General features: G+C 39.0%; 1 protein-coding gene across 4 annotated transcripts in view; it reads right to left on the reverse strand.

Moving 5' to 3' along the window:
* LOC306845168 (PTB domain-containing engulfment adapter protein 1-like) overlaps positions 1 to 21,700 on the reverse strand; it is a 50,649-nt gene extending 28,949 nt beyond the window's left edge. The window contains exons 1-2 of one of the 4 annotated variants that reach the window (XM_079377809.1): positions 21,566 to 21,679; positions 975 to 1,085 (exon numbers count right to left, since the gene is read on the reverse strand). In XM_079377809.1, the coding sequence (XP_079233935.1) occupies positions 975 to 1,085; positions 21,566 to 21,620 (166 nt within the window). In that variant the 5' untranslated portion in view covers positions 21,621 to 21,679. Of the gene's footprint in view, positions 1 to 974; positions 1,086 to 21,565 lie in introns of all 4 variants that reach the window. The other 3 variants (XM_079377811.1, XM_079377808.1, XM_079377810.1) reach the window with 3 other exon arrangements.
* Positions 21,701 to 22,278: the final 578 nt, after the last annotated feature.

Below are 22,278 nucleotides of genomic sequence, written 5' to 3' on the forward strand. Positions count from 1 at the left end.
CCAACTGAATCAACGTCTCTGAGTTTACATGGAGGATTTTGGCCCAGGGCTGCTGTCAAATCACGTGACACTGAAATGAATGCAAAAGTGCAAAGTTTTTTGAGTAACCGCCTGTAAATATGGCCATGAATTCCTTAGATTAACATTACTGTAACCCTATTATACAGGAGTACCAAACCTGTGATCATTGATAGCCATAGCAATGTTTTGGGTTAAAGGAGATGCATTACCATCCAGCATTATATATTGTAAACCACAATACAATTCTTATATAGAATATGATTAACACTTACAAGAAGATTTATAACCATATTTAGCTGTTGTGTGTATTTGTCATTGCCTGTATGAAAAACCTCCCTTGTCCCGCATGAGTTTCATCACGGAGGAGCCATGCAAATATATTTTTTTACAGTTCCACTGAGAAACAATTATATTCTGAATAGTGCTTATACCAGTGTAATATTGTCTCTTTACCAAGGGAGGGAATCAATAACAGAGCATGTCCAAGTTGCTTTCAAAAGTAGTCTTTTGAAAATCCATTTACATGCACATATAAGATCATTTTCAGCATTGTTGATATTCTGAACTATTTCTCTTGCCACAAGATACAGTTATTCTATGATAAATCATCTAGATTGAGGTGCATATTAAAAACCTTTCCTAAAAAACATGGTAGAGCTCACAGAGCTGCATTTCTAGAGCAGAACACTAAACAGGGCATATAATCCCTTAAGATACATTGTTCCTGTACATGACAATGTGCCAAATATATATATAAAACAGCCAGTGCTGCCAAAACTGTTTAGTATAAGAACTAAAATGCAGTAAAAATCTACTATTAAAAATCACATATTGTTTGTGACTAAATGAAAGAATAATTGTATTATATAATTTTCATGCAACAAATATAAGGTATATTAACCACTGGCTCAACAGACATAAAAGGATAGTTTATCTAAAAATCTTTTACTCACTCATGTCAACCTGTGTCGTTCCAAATTTATAAGATTTGCTTTCTTCTGTGGAACATAAAAGAAGATATTTTGAAGGATGTTTGTATCGCGTTGAAAAATGTGGACAAATCACTGTATGGACAAAATAAAAACTGTCAGAATACAGGTTTGTTGTACAGGTTTGTAACAATATGCGGTTAAGTAAATAATGACAGAATTTCATTTATTTGGTGAACGCTCCTGTAGTGAGTGGGGCGGGGCCAAGAGCCGTGGGAACGGAGCGAGGCCGGTGGAGTGAATGATAATGAGCGACACCTGCACCACTCACCGGTCTCGAGTCCCACGGAGGAGCTCCGGAAGGATAAAAGGAGGAGTGATGACGACAGTGGAAGACGAGAGAGGACCAGTGTTTGCCGTTTCCCGCCTCCTTCTTCCCATTCTACGAATTTTGTTACAATTCCCTTTAACAAATTACCAATCGAAATAATCACTGTCCAAATTTGTAGTAAGAGCTTTCATTGTAGACTAAAGGCAGAGAGAATTATGAATCAATTCCTTTTTTGGAGTGTCTATTTACACTTAGTGCAAATAGCCCGCCTTGTTGGCAGAGGCTATTTACACTAACTCCACCCACCTACGTGTGAATGGGATAGTCAACATTCTAAAAAAATGCCTATGACTCATCAGCTCCAGTGACGCAGATGGTAAAGCGGGCACCGTGGTCTTTTTGGCATGATCAACCCGGGTTCAAACCCGCCTTTTGACAAACTTTTTTCCCTTCCTTTCCAAATCTAATATCACATCGTAAAGGAAAGGAAATAACCAAAAAGTTGAAAATAAAGTATCGGGTAGGGTTAAGGCCTGTTCACACCAAGCACGATAACGATAACGATAAAGATAACGATATAGTTCTAAAAATCGCTCTCAGTATTAAAGAATAGCAGCGTCCACACCACAACTATAACGATAAAGGCACACAGAAACAATATCGTTGGAATCACTTCCAGAACGATTTTTCCAGCTGATGAACGATAAAAACACTGACAGCCAATCAGAATCCATCCTGCTATAACCAGCTTGAGAATTTAAAGCAGCAGTGCGCTTAGAATAAACAGATGATATCGTTCGCTGGTGTGGACACTAATATCGTTATCTTTATCGTTATCGTTCTTGGCGTGAACGGGGCTTTAGGGTAGGTGTAGGGCTTTATTGTACCAGTAAGGTGGCATCCATTTAATAATTTGAATTAAAATGATAATTTACACTTAATACGTTATTATTGCATACTGTTTTATAATGTAATACAACACTGCAGATAATTGCCACTATTTGCAACAAGTAGTATAAATAGCAGAAATTCCTGCTATTTTAACAGTGTAAATAGAATCTATAGCTATTTGCACTTAGTGTAAATACCATATAGCTAAAAATACTGCTATTTTCGCTTGGTGTAAATAGAATCCATTGCTATTTGCACTTAGTGTAAATAGGCGCTATCGCTAAGAAAATATACTATAGTGCAAATAGCCACTGCCTTAATTTAAACTGACTGTTTGGTCTGATTCACAGACATTAATCAAAATCGAACATCATTTTTGCTACTGACGCATTTAAAAAAGACACTTTTAAAAATCTCTTTCTTAACAAACTTGCGAGATAAGACAGGAATATGTCATGCTTTTTAATGGCCAAGTAAAAGTGCATTAAAATCATTGTGATATTCAAAATGTTGTACCTAACTGTGGGAAAAAAAAATTATACTGTATCATGAATATCTAGTCCTAGAGTGCACTTAACTAAATAGGTTTTCTAATTCTGTAACAAGGTTAAGGGAAAGGGTCTTTCTTTTCATTGGTTTGTATTTTTAGTCAGTCATATTCAATGCACCATTTGATGAGGAGAAGGACAGAAACAAAAACAATCTCATGGTTAATGAGCATGTTTTTCCAAAGAACGGTTAAAAAATGCCATGCTAGAATGTGACTGAGGACAAGAAACAAGCAAAAGCAGCAACAAATGTCTCTGCGCATGCTGCCATCCCCTTAGCAACAATACCAACATTACGTCAAAAAAAGCAAATGGTGATAATTCATAATTTAGCATCCTGAATAATGAAAGGCTCCTAAAATAGACTCAGACAGCAGATAAAAGGTGGTCTGTAAAGGCCATGCTAATACCTGGCACATCATCTCAGCTATGTAAATAACCAGCACAAAGGGTAAAGTACAGCACAAGTCTGCGTGCAGCTTCAGTTTTTTGTTGCTATTGAGCAAATCCACAAAACGGGAATACATTTAAATTCAAATAAGGCTGATTGCCTGTCACATCACTCTAGTTTGTCAAATTACAATTTAATTGTAATGTTAAGTTGTTTAACAACTTAAGCTACCCTTTAGCTTTAACTAGAAAACCACCAGAGATGTGACATTTGTGCAGCATATCAAAGAGAGCTAAAAACTTTTTTCTTTTATGTCTCACAAAGTTGCTCACAAATTATTTTAAATTGCCAAAAAGAAGAGAGAGTGATAATGTAGTCAAATATTAATGCAGATATACAATACATTCAAAAGATACTTTTCTTATTTTAAGTGAAGTTACATACGGTCAAGTATGGTGACCCATACTCGGAATTCGTGCTCTGCATTTAACCCATCCAACGTGCACACAGACAGCAGGGAACACACACACACCGTGAACACACACCCGGAGCAGTGGGCAGCCATCTATGCTGCGGCGCCCAGGGAGCAGTTGGGGGTTCGGTGCCTTGCTCAAGGGCACCTCAGTCGTGGTATTGAGGGTGGAGAGAGCGCTGGACATTCACTCCCCCCACCTACAATCCCTGCCGGCCCGAGACGCAAACCCGCAACCTTTGGATTAAGAGTCCGACTCTCTAACCATTAGGCCACGACTTCCCCTTAAGATGCTTTTATCAAATTTAAACTGGCTATCTATGGCTTACTATGGTGCTGCCACATCAATAATCATGTAGTATATAAAGAAAATACTAAGCAAAGGTTAGTAACAGTCACAGTATAAGTTCCAATTCCAAACATGATCTAAATAACTATTAATTATTTTCTTCTTTCAACTTTTCGGCATTTTTTCAAAAGTTGAAGAACAAGTGCTTTCATAGTGGAAACTGACCAACAGAAAGTTGTCTTACATTCAGCAGATAAACCGGTAACGCTTTAGATTACAACCCGCAACGTACTGCGTAAGTAAACAGAATTTACAGTGTAACTTTTTTGTAATTATAGTGTACCTATAGTGTACCTACCTCCGTGTAGGTATAAGGGAATAACATGTGAAGTTTGGGGAATAACAAGATGGTGCCGCTGTATTCGGACGCCGCCCAGGTCGCTCCGCTCAGATTTTGCTTTAATTTACTTTTTTACACATTTCACGTCGCACTGATCACCTATAACACTTATGGACATTGGAAACCGCTACACTAACCTGTTCCAGGACACTCTAACCACGAATCCATCGTGGCCTCTGGAGATTCTTCGGAACGCGGAGATAAAACAATAACCCCCCGAGGCGACGGATCAAGAAACGCCGCGGGAAACGTGCTGGGATTCGAGACAGACTCAGGAAAAGGGCTCACAGTCCTCCTCTTCTGAGCTTTCTGCTCGCAAATGTCCAATCCTTGGAGAATAAGATGGACGATCTTAGAGCCAGGATTAGTTTCCAACGGGACATAAGGGACTGTAATATCCTTTGTTTGTCCGAAACATGGCTTTCGTCCTCGGTCCCGGACACTGCTGTTATGCCAAGTGATAATTTCTCTGTTTTACGGATGGACAGAACAGCAGAGGCCGGTAAATCCAGGGGTGGATGAGTGTGTTTTATGATTAACAAGAAATGGTGTGATCCCAGGAATATCTCCATTCTGTCGCGTTCCTGCCCTTCTAACTAGAGGACCAAATACACTGGATCACTGCTAGCCCGCTCACTACCGGCTTTTGGCAAATCGGACCATGCCGCCATTTTCCTCACACCAGAATATAAACAAAGGCTCGTTCAGGATCCCCCGGTGCAGAGAGTAGTGACGCGCTGGTCCTCCCACTCAGAGGCTATGCTACAGTCGGCTCTTGATGACATCGACTGGGACATGTTCCGGGCCAGTTCTTCTGACGTCAGCGAGTTCACGGATGTAGCATTAAGCTTTGTAAACACGCTAACCGAGCAATCTACAGAAACAATAACTATAAGGACATTCTCCAATCAGAAACCGTGGGTGGACAGAACAATCTGTGCTGCGGTTAACACACGCACTGCTGCTTACAATGAGGCTCTTCTGACCGGGAATATGAGCGAGTACAAAGCATCGTGCTATGCTCTCCGACACGCAGTAAGAGCCGCCAAACACAGATACAGAGAGAGAATTGAGTCTCATTTCCAGCTCAATGACTCTCAACGGATGTGGCAGGGACTGAGGACCATCTGTGCCTTCGGAAACAAATCCTCCGCAGAGGTGAGAGCAGATCCGTTGCTGGCCGACGAATTAAACATCTTCTACGGCCGCTTCGATTGCAACGGCGGCGGCGTGACTCTGCCGTCCAGCGCGTCAGGAAGCAGCAGGCAGAGCAGCGATAATCCTGTAATCACCGTGTCGGAGGATGAGGTTCGGAGGCCGCTAAAGAAAGTGAACGTCAGGAAAGCAGCCAGACCTGATGAAATAACCGGCCGTGTTCTGAGGTCCTGCGCTGATCAGCTCGCTGGTTTGTTCACTTCCATCTTTAATGAGTCCCTTGCTACCTACGTGGTTCCCACCTCATTTAAAAAATCTGTCATTATCCCTGTGCCAAATGTGACGAGTCGGCTGCCTCCCCCCTGTCCATCATCACCACCCCGTCCCTTATTCGCCGCCCTTCACCAGGCTCCCGACGGGAGTGGGTGTGTGTGAGAGAGGAGGGGCGCTGAACACGCAGGGCTGGCGGCGTGTGATGAGGCGCACCTGACGTGAATGGAGCCTCATCACCGCCGCCGTTTAAACTCCGAGCGCGCCTCTCCTCGGGAGACCGGTCTCTTCCCCGTGCATGCACGCTGGTGTCCTCGTGGGTCCAGGAAAGGGAGCGTAGAGGGAACTACCTGCCGCCGCCAGAGACGCGAGCGGCCGGACCCGCAGTCCGGCCGACACTGCACCCGCGATACGGCCGTCGGGCAAGGACGCCGGGCCGTGGAATCCCGTCGAGCACCCGGGGATGAAGGAGTTGGACGAAGCCGCCACAGAAGCCGCCGTCACCCGCGCCCCGGGACCTCCAGACGGGAGCGCGTGCGGCCGCCGGACTCCGCCCCTTACCTGGACCCTTCCCTCCTGAACACTGCCCTCCTTCACGAGCCCCGCAGCACAACGAGGACACCAGATCCCTGTTTATTTTGGACACTTTTCCCCCCTTTGGACACTTTATTTTAAATATTGTTTAATAAAAACCTCTCCGAGGCTTGACGCCACGCCCACTGTGTCTGTCGTTGGCTCCTCCCGCCACACAAAGAACAATAAACCCTCTTGCCTGAATGACTATCGCCCAGTTGCCCTCACATCTATAGTCATGAAGGTTTTTGAAAGACTTGTAAAGAGCCACATTTGCTCCTCCATCCCTGATACTTTGGACCCTCTTCAGTTCCTCTTCCTCTTCATCGCCCCAATAGATCTACTGACGATGCCATCTCTCACGTCCTCCACTCTTCCCTCACACACATGGACAGCAACAATGGGAATTATGTAAGGCTGCTATTCATTGACTATAGCTCAGCTTTCAATACTATAGTCCCCATCAAGCTAGCATCTAAACTCACAGACCTCGGCCTAAACTCCTCACTCTGTGACTGGATTCAAGACTTCCTCACCGGCAGACCTCAAGTGGTGAAAGTTGGCCAGTTCACCTCAAACTCCATCACTCTGAACATAGGAGCCCCACAGGGCTTTGTCCTGAGTCCCCTGCTCTACTCTCTCTACACGCATGACTGCATGTCCTCTCACAGCTCCACATCTATTATCAAATTCGCTGATGATACTGTGGCTCTGGGCCTCATCTCCAACAATGATGAGAACGCATACTTGGATGAGGTAGAGAGACTCACATCATGGTGCCAGGACAACTGTCTCTCTCTGAATGCGAGCAAAACTAAAGAGCTGATCATGGACTTTAGGAAGAGACAGCAGTGGCCCTACACTCCTCTTATGATCAGTGGGACCCCTGTGGAGAGGGTGAGTAGTTTCAAGTACCTCGGTGTAGACATCTCCGAGAACCTGACTTGGACTACACACATCCAAACACAGGTTAAGAAAGCCAGACAAAGACTGTACCACCTGCGACAGCTGAGGAAATTCAGGGTCTCACCAGCAATCCTGAAAACTTTCTATTCAGGGACCATAGAAAGTGCATCTCAGTGTGGTATGGAAACAGCACCAATCAGGACTGCAAAGCACTACAGAGAGTTGTGCGCTTAGCTGAGTGCATCTCAGGGGCTGCTTTCCCCTCTCTGCAGGACATCTACCTCAAATGCTGCAAAAATAGAACTGTCAAAATCATCAAGGACTCAAATCACCCTGGTAACCGTCTATTCACTTTGCTTCCATCAGCCAAGCGCTTCCGTAGCCTGATGGCAAAAACTGAGAGACTTAGGAGGAGCTTCTTCCCCCAGGCCATCAGGCTCCTAAACTCTAACTCTGTCATAACATCACTTGACTCCATGTAAATATCACTATTCATAATTTTTTTCTACCTCATATTGCTGCTATTTAAATACCCTGTACAACTTTTTTGCACATTCTTTTGCACATTCCTCTTTATTACTATTTAAGTCAACAACATACTGACCTGCACATTTATATTTTTTATCTTTTATTTTATTTTATTCTTTTATTTTTTCTACTTTTCTTTTTCTTAATATTTGTATACTATATAATTGCACTGTCCTTGGAGCGGACCTGACTTACATTTCACTGCTGGTTATACTCTGTATAATTGTGTGTGTGACTAATAAAAATCTTGAATCTTGAATAAAGGGGTAATAACCTGTATAATTACAAATAATTTCTACTGTAAGTATTTTGAAACTACTAGGTTATTGTTTCAATCCAAACGCTCGGTTGAGACTGTTGCGTTAGGAACTTGATTTGCCCCAATTTGGGTTGATATCAGTAACCATACGGTCCTGGGTTAGGAACAGGGTTGCCAAGTCCGTGGTTTTCCCGGGGAATTTTGAACTGAAGTAAGTCAAAATGGTGCTTGAGGACGTGGACCACAACGGTAAAATCAAAGACGGTAAAATCCTGTCAGTTCGCAGTAATTACATGGAATAAGGGGGGAACAAGCACCACTTTAATTTATAGTCCGCAAATGTTGCATTTACCCTGTAATTACATGGAATAAGGGGGGAACAAGCACCACTTTAATTTATAGCCCGCAAATGTTGTATTTACCCTGTAACTACATGGTATAGGGAGGAACAAGTTGGGCTTAAACACAGAACAAGTGTATATTTGCACAGTAATTACAGAAAAAAATATTGCACTAGTTTTAATTTAATTGTTTGTTGGCCAAACTAAATCCTTTGTTTGTTTGTTTTTGCTATAAAAACATCACAGTAGACATCCACTGAAATTCAAATCTTGTATCTAGCTGGAAAGAGGTAAGCTTGTTTTAAGCAACATTGAAACTCGATGGTATATTATGCAAAGTTATTTGGTGATAGTGGTGTTGGGAAGTTGCTGGTGTGACTCAGCTGAGATCGACGAATAAGCTTTCATAAGGTAAGCTGACTTGTGAATTATAAATCATAGCAGAAACTCATTAACTCATTTCACTAGATGTCCAGTTTTGTTGTTCAGTAATCATCATGTTTCCTTTAATAACAGAATGGTTAAAAATACCTAGGCCTATAAAAAAATACCAGTATACAATTATACAAAGAATATTGTCTTTCTAAATCACTCCTAAACATAAGATTATTGTTTAGGCTATAACACATAATATTAGAATAGGTACCCCTTAGTTTCAAAATACTTACAGTATAAATTATTTGTAATTTTACAGGTTGTTACCCCTTTATTCCCCAAACGTTGCATATTATTCCCTGATTCAGTAAAATAAATTCACAATACTTCATATGGATACAAAAGTCTGCAAGTGTGTTTTCAAATATGCAAATATGCAGCATGCAGCCATGAACTGTGCTGTAAGGGTTGAAAATGAGAAGTGCACACTGTTGTTGTGATTTTCTGGAGGGGCTGGGTTTTCCGGGGGGTGGGGTGGAAACTAATAGGTTTAAAATTATATCCATCCATCTTAGTTTGTGCAGCGCACCTATTCACGTCAACCCAACGGCCGCTTCATAAATGATCTTAATGCATCATGTAGCTTTTTAATCATGTTTTCATGAACGATGCTGGTTTGATTTTGCACTTAATGAGGGTTACTGTATAATTCATATAATTCAAAGCGGACATCATTACTTAAATAGTGTGCAAGATATTCTGTCCAACCAATGCATTTTTGTCCACATAAAAGGTGCATCGCTGGGTAAGAAACAAAGGCAGGCTGTGAAGTCAATGCCAAATAGAGACCAGAGCATTTTCCAGCCACATAAAGGGCTGTCTAATGCACAAGCACACACACATAAACAATTTCGGCACAGATAAAGCAGGGGAGAGGACATAATGACAATGAGCCAAGCCAGCTCAAGCGCTTCACAGCTCACATCAAAAGCAACAGCGTTTTTTTCATAGATGCTCCCAAAAAGCCTCTGCTTTAGTGCTGCCTAATGCAGATATACCCAGGGCAAGCATTTGTTTGTGGGGTAAGTATGTCACCAGTAAATTAGAATGTCTTCCAGAATCCAAACCAGATCCTCTTTGGCCCCAATTCAGGGAAGACCCAGAGGGAAGACAAGAAAGCTGTGCAGTCAACAAAAACCAAACACAACAACCAAGCTTCTGTGTGAAAAAACCGCCTGTACCTAACAAACAATGTACCACATAGACGTTAGATAATCAATACGGACAATAAAACTCTGTGATTAAACTAACTGGGGAGTCTTGATAGGCAATGGTGAATGGACCAGCTAAACAGAGGGCGGTGATATATTTATAGCTCTTTCTCTCTAGAGCAGGTCTGGTACAGGAGAGATAAGACCCCTCTTCCCTGCACAGGTAATACAAAACACCTGTAAAGTCACCCTGTGGGCCGTTCAATGCATTGGGGTTGAATATAAAGTGAGGATTACGATATATCCAAGTCATTATTGACTAAATGCACCAGTGGTTACACAAACAAAGGCAGCACGCACTGGAATGTACAGATTAGAATGTGCTTTTGTATGTGCAAATATACTTAGATTATTAGTTAGTCTGCAGAGTTCACAGCGCTTCATTATGGTGGTGGTGTGGTGTAGTGGTTAAACATGTGAACTGGTAACTCTAGGTTCAAACAGGTGATCCCAGAATGCAAAAGATGATGTTGGATAAGCAAACAGTTTTGTTTACTGTTGACTTCCATTATATGGACAAAGTGACATTTCTCATCTTATATGTTCTGCAGAAGAAATAAAAATCAAGCTTGGAATTACATGAATATGAGTAATGATGACAGAATTATCTATCATCAGAATGTCAGGTCTGTTTAACAGCGCTGAGGAAGAAGTGTAAGAAAACATAGCACCAGTTGTATTTTTAAATTTCTTCAGGTTTCTACAGTATGTGCCATTGTTGAATATCAAAGACTGAATCAGACAAATTTAAGATGCATCAGAACATTGAAACCTGAGGAGCTGGAATTCAGAGAGGCCCCAAGGAAACAGGACAATGTCATATATTAGATTCTGGCACCACTAGTCTGAAGCAAGCAAACTAACCAACTTTTCCACAGAACAGCTTATAACCTGGTGGTGATGGCGCAGTGGATAAGACACATACCTTTGGTGTGAGAGACCCGGGTTCGAATCCACTGTGAGACACCAATGTGTCCCTTACTTAACCCCCTAGTTGCTCCAGAGGCGTGCGACCTCTGACATAGCAATTGTAAGTCGCTTTGGATAAAAGCGTCAGCTAAATGAATAAATGTATAAATGTACAACCTTGAGACAAAAGAACACATTGATAATTCCAATTCAGGAAGGAGAAATTTGGGGCAAGTAATCAGGACTGATGGTCAAAGAGATGGCTATCACATGGGTTCCACGCTGAATTCAAGAGCTTCCTTAGACTGACTACCCCCACACATAGAAGACAAAGAACCTGACTGAAATTCCTTGGTTCACAAAGACTGGCTGCTTCCATATGCACCTAAAGTCATCTTAAAATACTTTCATTTTCAATTTTTTATTAAACTAATCATTTCTATGCATAACTGCATATTATGTATTTAACCCACACATTTGACTATCCTTGTATTAATCACTCATTGTGTATGTCTTGCTTTTAATAAGTATTGAATTGCTTAAGCCTTAAAGGGTAATATTCATGTTTGGTATGTATGAGTTTGAAAATTCATGCTTAAAATGTTTCTTCCAATCAATTCTTTGCCAAATGCATCATAGTCCTGTTATAGAAATCATGTTCAAAAATATACTTTGCAAGAGCCTGTAAAGTTTGGACCTCTGACTGAACAGATAACATGTTGATCTATTAGTGGGGTGGAGAAACAAAGCAATACCCCGAGCAAGGACAGTATCTAATTGGTCAAGACGTCCAGATGGGACAGTCTGAAAGCCGAGTTTAAAAACTCAGGACACCATCAAATGCTCTCTTCTTCTTAAAAATCCTCTTCTTCTTAAAAATGCTCTCTTACAACCTCTTGGTCCTCTCCCTTTTCTTCTTCTCTTTTGCCACCACGTTTTGACACTGCTCTTTGAGCGTGCCAGCTGCTACCACAACGAGAAGAAAACCCCCTAGTCTCGTTACATCCTTTTATTCTTAATCTTTTACTTTAGTTTCTTTTCTTTCCGTGGAGCTCCGACTGCACTCGCTTCAAACTTCAACCAGACCAACTCCGCATCTTCAGCCAATGCCCAAGACCTCACTTCAAAGACTACTGAACTCTCAACCAATCAGACACTTTGGGGAATGTGTGAATGCTTGTGTTCATGTGTTAGATTAGTTTGTCTTAGGTTTATATAAATAAAATCTTATTTATATTTAAAAGAGAAGTATCTTGTGTTTTGTTCTCACAAGTTAATGTCTTAATCTGCTGATCGTGTTACTGTGCTATTAAATAGTGTTTTCACTATATTTTGGATTTTAATATCCAGTGCAGAGTTTGATCAGCTGTAAAACAGTGATTCAGTTCAAATTCCCTATAAAATCCTAAATGATTCCCTTTGAGCTAAATTAAACTATTTGCTTTAAATTACATATTAATATTACGCTTTTATTACGTTACATCATAATAACAAATACCATAGTTGTATAGAAAACATAGTTGGCTATGACCATGCATCTGTTCTTTTACATGTATATAATCTTCGATTGTGGGTGGAAAACTTATTTGCCTTCAAATATTCCAAGAAATTAAAAATCCAGATAGAATAACGTAACTCAGAGCTGAAAAGTGCACATTATGCAGATCATTTCACCTGCCATCTAAAGGCAACCATTAAATTTTCATAATAGTCTATTGTATGATGGATGCACTGCACAGCTGGTTCTTTATCTCCACATTTTCCCCATAATATCACATTGACTGTGCACTCTGTCTTCTTTTCCCTGCTTTTTTCATTTCACATTTACTGTTCACCTCACAGCATTCTGTCTCTCTCTCTGCTTCTTTCTCTCAATGCATAATAAGATAATACTCTGTCTGAATATTGATTACTCATATAATGGAAACACAAACTACTCCAGAGAAATATGAATGGAACACGGGAAATCCCAAAAGAGGTGCAACTTGCTGCACTTGTTCGGGATTTACATCTCAATCTCATACACTAACAGACAAACTCCTGAATTTGAAAATTAGAAATGTATGAAAACAGCTATACATTTCATTACAAATCCTAAACAATGCACTATTAATGAATTCAACAAAGAAGTTAAACACATTGCAGCTCATATTTGAATTGCCTTGGACTTGAACAGAATGTCAACAGTCAAAACATAGTGGATGGCTCACCTGGACTGAACCCTGGCTTGTATATCACCGGACCATACTGCCTGCAAACCTACAGCCTTCTATCAGACAGAAGAGTAAAGGTCTGAGTTAACCTTAAAGGGACCTTGCCAACAGCCCACAGTCTATTAACTGACTAATTTTGATAAAGCACTTCCAAAATCATTAGATCTAATCTGATTGACTGGCATTATGCATCTTGTCAAGGTATCAATGTGTGCAGGGGTTTTAAAGGTATAGTTCACCCAAAAATTTTACTTTTCCTTAATTACTCGTGTCATTCCAAAACCATATGTTTTTCTGCAGGACACAAAAGCAGATAGTTTAAAGAAAGTTGGTATGATTGGTTTTTTAGTATTGACAAAGCACATTTTTGTATGTTCCACAAAAGAAATCAAGTCATTTGGAATGACATGAAGTGAATAAAGGTTAACTATCCCTTTAAGGTTTACAAGGGGCCATTATGATGAGTGCTATTGAGGCTAACAAGGGACAATGACCTACAAAAATATTCACAGTAAAAAAAGGAAAATCTTTCCTTGCGAAAATATATTACAAACAATAGAAATACTTTTGGATAGACATACTTTCTCATTTCCATCATTTTCTGCACAGGTTTTCTGGACTGGGACTGCTTTGATATTGTGTGAGGTTTTTTTCCAGTGTTCCACACAGTTTTTTGACGCTTTACATGCTGGTCAGATGGGCTCTTCCTGACAGAGTGGATGATTCTTGGACAGCAGAAGCATTTAAGGATTGAATGTGGAAAGCGGCAATCACCAAATTTCCTATTCTTTTAAAGAGGTTTGGCTTAAATCCTTAATTTCAAGGTCAATTCGGCCAAACACTTCAAAAGCATTGTTGAAAACAGACTAGCAATTTTAGTAAAATGTTCACACAAACATTTACTTTTAGCCAGACAATACACACACACACACACACACATTTAGCAAAGCCCTCAATCAATAATGCGTTGCTCCATCTCACCACAAGTGATAACCTTGAGATGTCAAATTCTATTTGCTTTACAACAAACAGTATGTAATAATTCCTCCATCCATATTTTATCATTTGTGACATCTGGGGGCAATAATGCAGATTAAGTTAAGTAGCTGGCATAGTTTCCCCTTATAGAAGAAATACAATAAATTCAAGTGTTAAATGGAGAGCAGCTGCACAACAGTTCCTCTACATAAAGCATTTGGAATTGACCCAAACAAGCAAACACGAGTAATACCCTACTGTACTCAAAAGGAAAAATTGACCCAGTAAAGACATGTGGCAATTTCCTCAACAACAGCAATGCAAAATATCTGTCACGAGACCTAAAATGCAGTGAGAGGGATTTTAGTTTTGCTAATCTAAGCCTCATTCCACTTCTCTTTATCCCCAGAGTTATGCTTCCTGTTTTCTCCTAGAGAGGAAACAGTTTAATGAGTGCATTCTGAAGGAGGCTATGGGCGTCCATTGTACAAAGTGTACAATGTTATTTGGACCGCACCCAGAGGGACACTCCCAGGAAGTCTCAGGGTGGACACCTCAAAGGACTCCCTGAATCTCTTCCTGCATACATTCTTAAGCAACAATACCATATGTATTTCATCTCACACAGCTTTTCCACCAAAGCACCTCTAATTTTTCAAAAACTCATGTTAGCTCTTTGTGTCAGACTGTAGATATTTGAACAACTTTATACTGCATCTACACCAACCTGGATTTAGTTTGACAGTAAATTCTCACACTTCCTCCTGTAGGGAAGGTCATTTTTGATGAACTATTTTTTAGAACTCTGCTGCTTTGTTCAGACAATGGAATGCTTTGATGCAAATCCATTTAGTTTTTGGAAATACAAACAGCAAATCAACAACAACAAATCATTGCACAATATTGAGTAGATGTGTCCAAATTAGGACCAATTATTGTGATAACCAAGTAACTGGTAAATTATTTTGACCATTAATCAAATAATCAGGTAATGCTTACTATGAAAAATAATAAATATAAAAAATTAGAGCTGCACAATTAGTCATTAAAAGATCGCAATCTCGATTCAAAAACCAACACAATCTTATTTCTAAATGACAACGATTCGTCTGTCTAATAAACCTTTGACAAAGTCATACCAGAACATTCAAATCTGTATTCGCATTGCAGCTGAGACAAAAAGAGCAGTTATAGTGTTCAGGTAGGAAATAGCTTCACAAACAGTCTTTTCAAGCAAACAGTATTATTTCTGTCTTACAATCATTCATTTTATCACAGAAGTACTGGGGTAAAAGTTTATAGTTTGGATATATACACTGAAGTCTCAATTAATCGTGACAGCCCTAGTCCAAATACGTTTTCCTTATATAGCGAACTATGTGATGTTCAGTGCCTAATGAGTTGCGAATGAGTTAGTGTGTAAACATGGATATGTGTAAAACACTGCCTGTTTATGTTCTGTCATGCACCTCATGAGTTCAGCAATGCAGTAAGCCGTCATGATATACAAGGGCAGGGGCAAATTCCCAGTCTTCCTCCTCTTTCCACACTGACAGCTCTCAGTTGCCGCATGAAAAAAAATCTCTTGCCGTTGTTACTAGCAAAATTTCTGCCAATTTCTGCCAAAATTAGTCAACACAAACAGACAAAATAAATGTTCTCTTCAAGATTAAGGTCATAGCATTCTTAAAAATAACACAACTGTGTAATATACAATGTTTATTCAGGTAACATTTAGGCATTAGAAGGCCAATGCAACAATTTCACGAGGGTTCATGAGTGTCAGAATGCTTTATTAGCACTGAAGAGAATAGCAGTATATAAATCATATATATTTTGTTGTGACCATGAGCACCAGGCTTTAATAACTAACTTTCACATAGTCTGTGACAGAATTATAGTGCTATAATGACAGCCCTATGATAGAACTGGGGACATTTCTGGAACACAATCACAATATTATAAATCTACTGCTCAAAATAAAAAAACAGTAAATTCATGGTGGGGCATAACACATCCTCCTGAAGAATAAATGCTTAAAATCATCTAGCCCACATCAGCTGTTCACTCCAGTGTGATCGGTCATGGGATCGGACACAGGAAACAGAAAACTGAAGATAGAAAATGACTGATGCAGGTCCTTCAGACCACTTAAGGCACAATGGGATGTAATGAAATCTGTCTCTTTTCCCTCATTCAGTGTGAATCGCATCCAAATGACTTTTTCATACAAGTAATTAAACTAATCCTCACAGCATCTCTGTGTCTTCAGCTAAACGATCGTAAGGCAATTAATCAGCATGTACATAAAAAACACAGCAGTGCTCTCTCAAATCAATTCCAAAATGATGAGTGAATACAATGAATTATAGTATTATCATAACGGACTCTTCCTGCTTCTGCTTCCTGCTTCCTACTTGATGCAGTTGAAATCATGCAACCTGTAAACACATTGCTTTCAATGAGAATCAGTTGCCGTCAATACAGTACACAGTGATGAATGAAAGGGTGTCAGATGATTTTATAACAATTTTCATTATCGAAGTATGGAAACCTTTGTGAGGCAACAGCTGATGACTATATGATTCGACACCATATGTGGTAAGCATAAGTGTGTTTACCATTACATGTTCATTTTTAATATTCATTTTGCTGTATTTGATGTTTGCAACAAAATGCTGTTTTATCAAAGAGAATTTTGCAACAAGAAGGATTAAGTTTATGGCCCTACTCTTTTATTTGTATAGTATTCATTGCAAATATTTTTTATATAAATATATATACAGGTAGCTTCTTAAAGTTACCTTTAGGTAGTCCAGACATTAGTATCCAAATTGGCTTGTTGAGTGAAAAAGCTAATTTGATACCCTGTAGTTAATCTTCCATTCTTCTGTAACTCTTTGTATTCAAACTATCAACATTATGATCAGACAGTGACAAGACATTCCTCAGACAAATCTATTGTTTAGCTTGAGAAGGCTTAAAATACAATGCACAAATCATGTGACAACTATGTAGTCCTACTATGTACTCCTCTTTTAGTATGCCATAGAAAAAAGATAGTCATACAAATTTGGAACAACATCAGTAAGTAAATAAACATAATTCCACAGAAGATGCCCTAATGCTGTTGATAAGGAGTAAAAGTGAAGTCGAAAAGGAAACGTGCTGTCCGCAAAGTACATACTTTTGCATATTCTAGTGTAGTTTCAAAAAACCTCTTTAGATTTTTATAGTTCAAGGATGATTTTATGAGTATAGTCAAGAAGTCAAAACAAATCAGAATAATTTGAGATAGGTCTGGAGCTCTCTTTTAAAACATAAATGTGTATTTTTTTCTCTGTTAAAATACTTTCTCCCATTCCAGCTTAACTATAAGTAGGGTATTCGTAGGTCGACCAACCTAACATAGCAACATTGGCTAGTTTGGGGCAGACGAGGAAGTGTTCCGGAAACCTGTTTTAAAACATTATTTTTGCATTTCCATTTATACATTTTTCTACAGGTTTGCCCACCACCCCACTTCACACATATAATCATAAGTCACATTCATAATGACAATCACACATGCTTGGTTTCTTTTATTATTATAATGACTGTGGGGGTAAATGAGTCACATTGCACTACCCTGATTAATCAATACTAACATTCCTGATAACAAAATGGCATTAAAAGGCAAATGAAGAATCAGTCATAACTTGTTTACTCATTTATTTTTAGATCGATACATCACCAGACTGAGGGCAGATTTGTAAAGGATCATAGGATTTGCATGCTAAATTATCAGGCATGGGCCTGTTTCTCATACAAAATCTTGAAAACTGTTGCTTCACTCAAAATTCACATTGTCAGTTAAAACAGAAGTCTATTGTTTTTTACGCTTTAGTGAAATCAAATGGACAACCCATTAGACTCATGCAGCACCTGCTCCAGTCAATTACAATTTAAACCTAAAAAAAAACCTCAAATCTAATTTGGAAGAGACAGCAGGAAGACACGCAGTCAGATGTTGATTCACTGACAGGAAATGAAAGCATCAGATGCCACTGAGTGATAATCTCTGTCTGGATGTTTTGAATGGGAGGCCTATGGACCCTCTCAGCATTCAGTCTTTGTGTTGTACATGTTCTTTTCTATTGTGCGTATGTGGAACGCTGTTTGAGAATGCAAAAGTGTAGTTGGCAATTACAGCTAAGTTACTTCTGAGTTACTAGTCAATGTCTGGAGAACAAGAGCAGAGCAGAAATGTGTACGTTAATTCGTATGCTTCTGCAGATCGTAATGTCAGAAACATCTGTTTAGATTGAATTTGTGTGCAATCTTTTGAAATATTTTCATACTTTCAATTTGCATGCGAGTTGCAAAACGTGTGGTGATAAAAGATGTACTTTCAGGGAAATGACACTCAACTTTTACTAAATTAGTATTCCTTGGTACGAGGTTTCTATCGGCCAACTAAAACACGTTGCTAATTTGCTCAGGGTAAAACTTGCTGTCAAACACAATAAATAATACTTCCCTGTGCACTAATGTGAAAGTACAACAAACCAAAACTAGGATCAATTCAGAGGATCGGATCTCTTTACAGAAACACATAGCATCGTATTTGCTATTCAAATTACATCTCATTTGAAGTATGCTTTATCAAAACAGAATGAGTGTGTGCCTGCAGGGTTAAAAGCTGTCTAATTTTTATGGTCACAGTAAAGGTTTGCTGTAGAGCTCCCATATAAATCACCATCACTGATTAAAGCTGAACTGAGTCAGTAGCTTTGTCAAACACAATGGACAAAAATAATAAGGGTTTGGTGAACAGTCCCTGCCTCGTCTGTCATGTAATATTTTAATTTTTATTTGATAACTTTATATGGTTAATTGAGGTGTTTACATGAAGGTTTTTCAGTCTGATTGAGCCATAAATCTGACTATAAACAGATTATTTGGTTGCATGTAAACTTAGCTTGTAATAGTACTGACTTCAGTGTTCATTTAGCGAAAGATTTGTCAAAACAATTCAAACAGATAACTCATGGGTATGTAAGCCTTGACTGATTCATTAAAAGAACTTGCGGGTCATCAGTTTGTGAATTTGTGAAGAGAACACAAGGGAAAAAACATGTCTTGGCATTATTCACATTAAATCAGATTGAGTCAGACTCAAGGTAAAATACTATTTTTTGCTGTGGTGCTAAAGATTCAAAAAGGTGCAGGTTTAAATAGCACCATGGTGTGTTTTGTAGGGAAAATCAACATAAAACGGTTTACTTATAGAAACATTTTTCAAATTATTGCTGTACCTTATTTGTTGACTGCATACTACTAAAATCAATCTTACTGAAGAGGCTCCTAATTATACTAGAATATGCAATAAGTGTGTGATTTGCTTCCTTTTGGCCTGTAACATCAGAAAGCAATCAGCAGTCAGTGTTCATATCAATTCTCCCAAGACAAATGCAATCAAGTTACCTCTGGAAAAGCATTCTGTGATGGCCATCACACCTGTCTTCCAATCTATAACCCCTCTAGAGTCCAAACCCCATGACAAAACCCAATCCCACATGACCCAGCACTGGAACCAGACCACTCAAGTCTAGCATAAGACTTTTATTCTGTTTAGCATAAGACTTTTATTATTTTATTCTATCAAATCAAGCAAATCCAATCCATTATTCACAGCAACGATCGTGAGTAGAGTCCTGCCAAACATGGAAAAGTTATCCAAATATTTGGTGTGGATCATGTTGTCATTACATTACAGCAAAGGTTTTTGCAGAAACAAACATTGCAGCATGTGATTCTGGCAGGGCTCGTGCTTTTTACTAACTTGGAATAAAATAATCTCATGTTCAAGAAATGCGAGACACTGGTGTAATCTGAAGATCGTGCGATTTGTGATGTTTTAATTACAGTTTGATTGAATCACACCTGCTGATCGGTGTTATTTAAAAACGATTTTCCCTTGTCCTGTTAATCACTCCATTAAAATGCATTCAAAGCCTTATGTAAATGTCTTGCCTAAGTAAATGACACATGGTCTTTTCAAGAATTATGACAAAAATAAATTCATCCTCACTAACGATCTAAGCAAATTAAAGGAACTGTTAAATTTAATCAGCCTTAGGGTGTTTAAAACCCACATGATTTTCTTTTCCAAACTGTAAATGACGCACAACTGTGACCTGTAGCTATTAAGCTCAAAAAAGTACCATAAAAGTAGTTGCATTCCATCTGTTCTGAAGCCATTACATTTTATAGATTTATGTGGGGGAAAAGCTGAAGTTATTCACTAAAAGTCTTCCCTAGAATTGCATATAGGTTTAACCATTTTATGTTGTCAATACTCTGAATTTTCCCCAGATGGAGTTTTGATGGCACATGAAATAAGTTTAAATAATGCATAAAATAAACATACCACGTGCTTGAAATGCCACTTCAGTAGCTAGTGGCAGCATGTCTCTCTGGATCAATGTGAAAGCCGTCATAAATTGTGAATTTTAATGTCAAATGGTTAAGTTTTAAAAAATATGGAGGTGTGAATGAGATTTGAGAGACGTAGCAGGGATGGATTTCTGGTAATTAGGACTGTCCATCTGTTCTGCATACAAATTTACTGTATGGCATGGATTCAGAAGGCTTGTAATTTTGCACATGAACTATATGAACTGCTTTATTGGAGATTGGGAGCAACTGGATTGTTTTTTTTTTGTATGGAAAGAAGCAACTTGCCTTAGGCATTTTTCAAAACATCTCTTTATATAGAAGTTATATAGGGTTTGTAAATTTGTAGACTTTAATTTTGCATTAAGTATTATTTTAATGTTAGCATAGCTGGTTTAATCATGAAATTTAATTTTTAATTAAATTATATGAGGAGCATAAAGGTGCATTGCTATTTAGCAAGTTCACATTTTACTGAAATCATTCTGAGATGCAAATGGATTTACAGTCTGTGGAAAGAGTCTGGCAGCCTCAGTTATTAAAGCACAACAACAGCAGCTTGCCTGAGAATGTCAGAATGTCATTATGCTGTTCTCTCGTTTTCCTCTGTCAAGGTCAGCAAACGGCGAGGGACACGGTGTCAGCAATATCATTATGAACATTATTCTGTCTGTGTTACTGCTGTGGTCAGTGGCTGAGCTCTGGGTCAATGCATTTGGCTAATGCACAGCAGAACAGTGCTGAAACAGTTAAGCCGAGTGAACTGAACAACAGAACTAGCCTAACTTTATAACACATCAAATATACACGCGCATACACTTGCTATTCTACTTAACGTATACTGTAAATGAAAATATTTCAGCACAGAAAAAAAAAACATTGGAAAAGCTGATTGTTTCCCTTTGTTATCTACAGCACAAGTAAAATAGCAGTACAGTTAGAGAATACGCAACAGATTCACACTCAAGCAAACTACTTTTTATCTTTGAAACATACCTATAATAAAAGGTCACGACATTAACCATATATTTACCGCAATAATCATAGCTACATTTAAAGAAACGGAAGTTCTCTTACAAGGAATGTTGATTTTGTAGTTATTCCCAGCAAACCTGAGCCCGTCCAGTCGCATCTGCAGCGAGTGGCTGGGAAAGCGCGCGCGTCTGTGCCTTTCCTCCGCGCGCACTCCAGCCGCTTAAAAAGTTTAATGACGTCAACCGGGCATTTAAAACGCCGCTTTTTTCAAAGGAATGTACGACGTGCTCTCTGCCTTAAAGGGACCGCGCACCCAAAATACCCATCACTGAGACTATATAAAATTAACTGTTGAATGTAGCTCATTCAATTTTGTCATCGTTTGCACACCTCATGTTTCTACTCTGGAAACACAAAAGGAGAGCCCAGGAACCATTCAGTCAAATTGGGCTTCTTGACATGTCTTAAAAACGCAGCAGGTACAATGTAAAACAGTAAGAAGCAACAAGAAGCAAAGGTAAGAAGCAAAGGTCAAAGATGTCCATCTAGACAGAAGCATGCTGATACACCACCAATAAGAAGGAGGCTATTATCCACCTTATTAATAGCAGGCGCCACCATTAGTTGTTATTACCTTTTAATTTGTTATAGAAATAACAAACACACTGTTTTGTAGCACAGATAGTTTTTTTTCAATTTACTAAACTTTGTTAATGAATTGTAAGTCTTGTACTTTCACAGGAAATAGCTTATAACTGCCTTGAAGACCCTGGGGTGAACATTTGAATATGTGGGGTGTGCAAATAAGTCAAGAC

This window comes from Barbus barbus (assembly GCF_936440315.1).
Source record: "Barbus barbus genome assembly, chromosome: 25".
Lineage (NCBI taxonomy): Eukaryota > Metazoa > Chordata > Actinopteri > Cypriniformes > Cyprinidae > Barbus > Barbus barbus.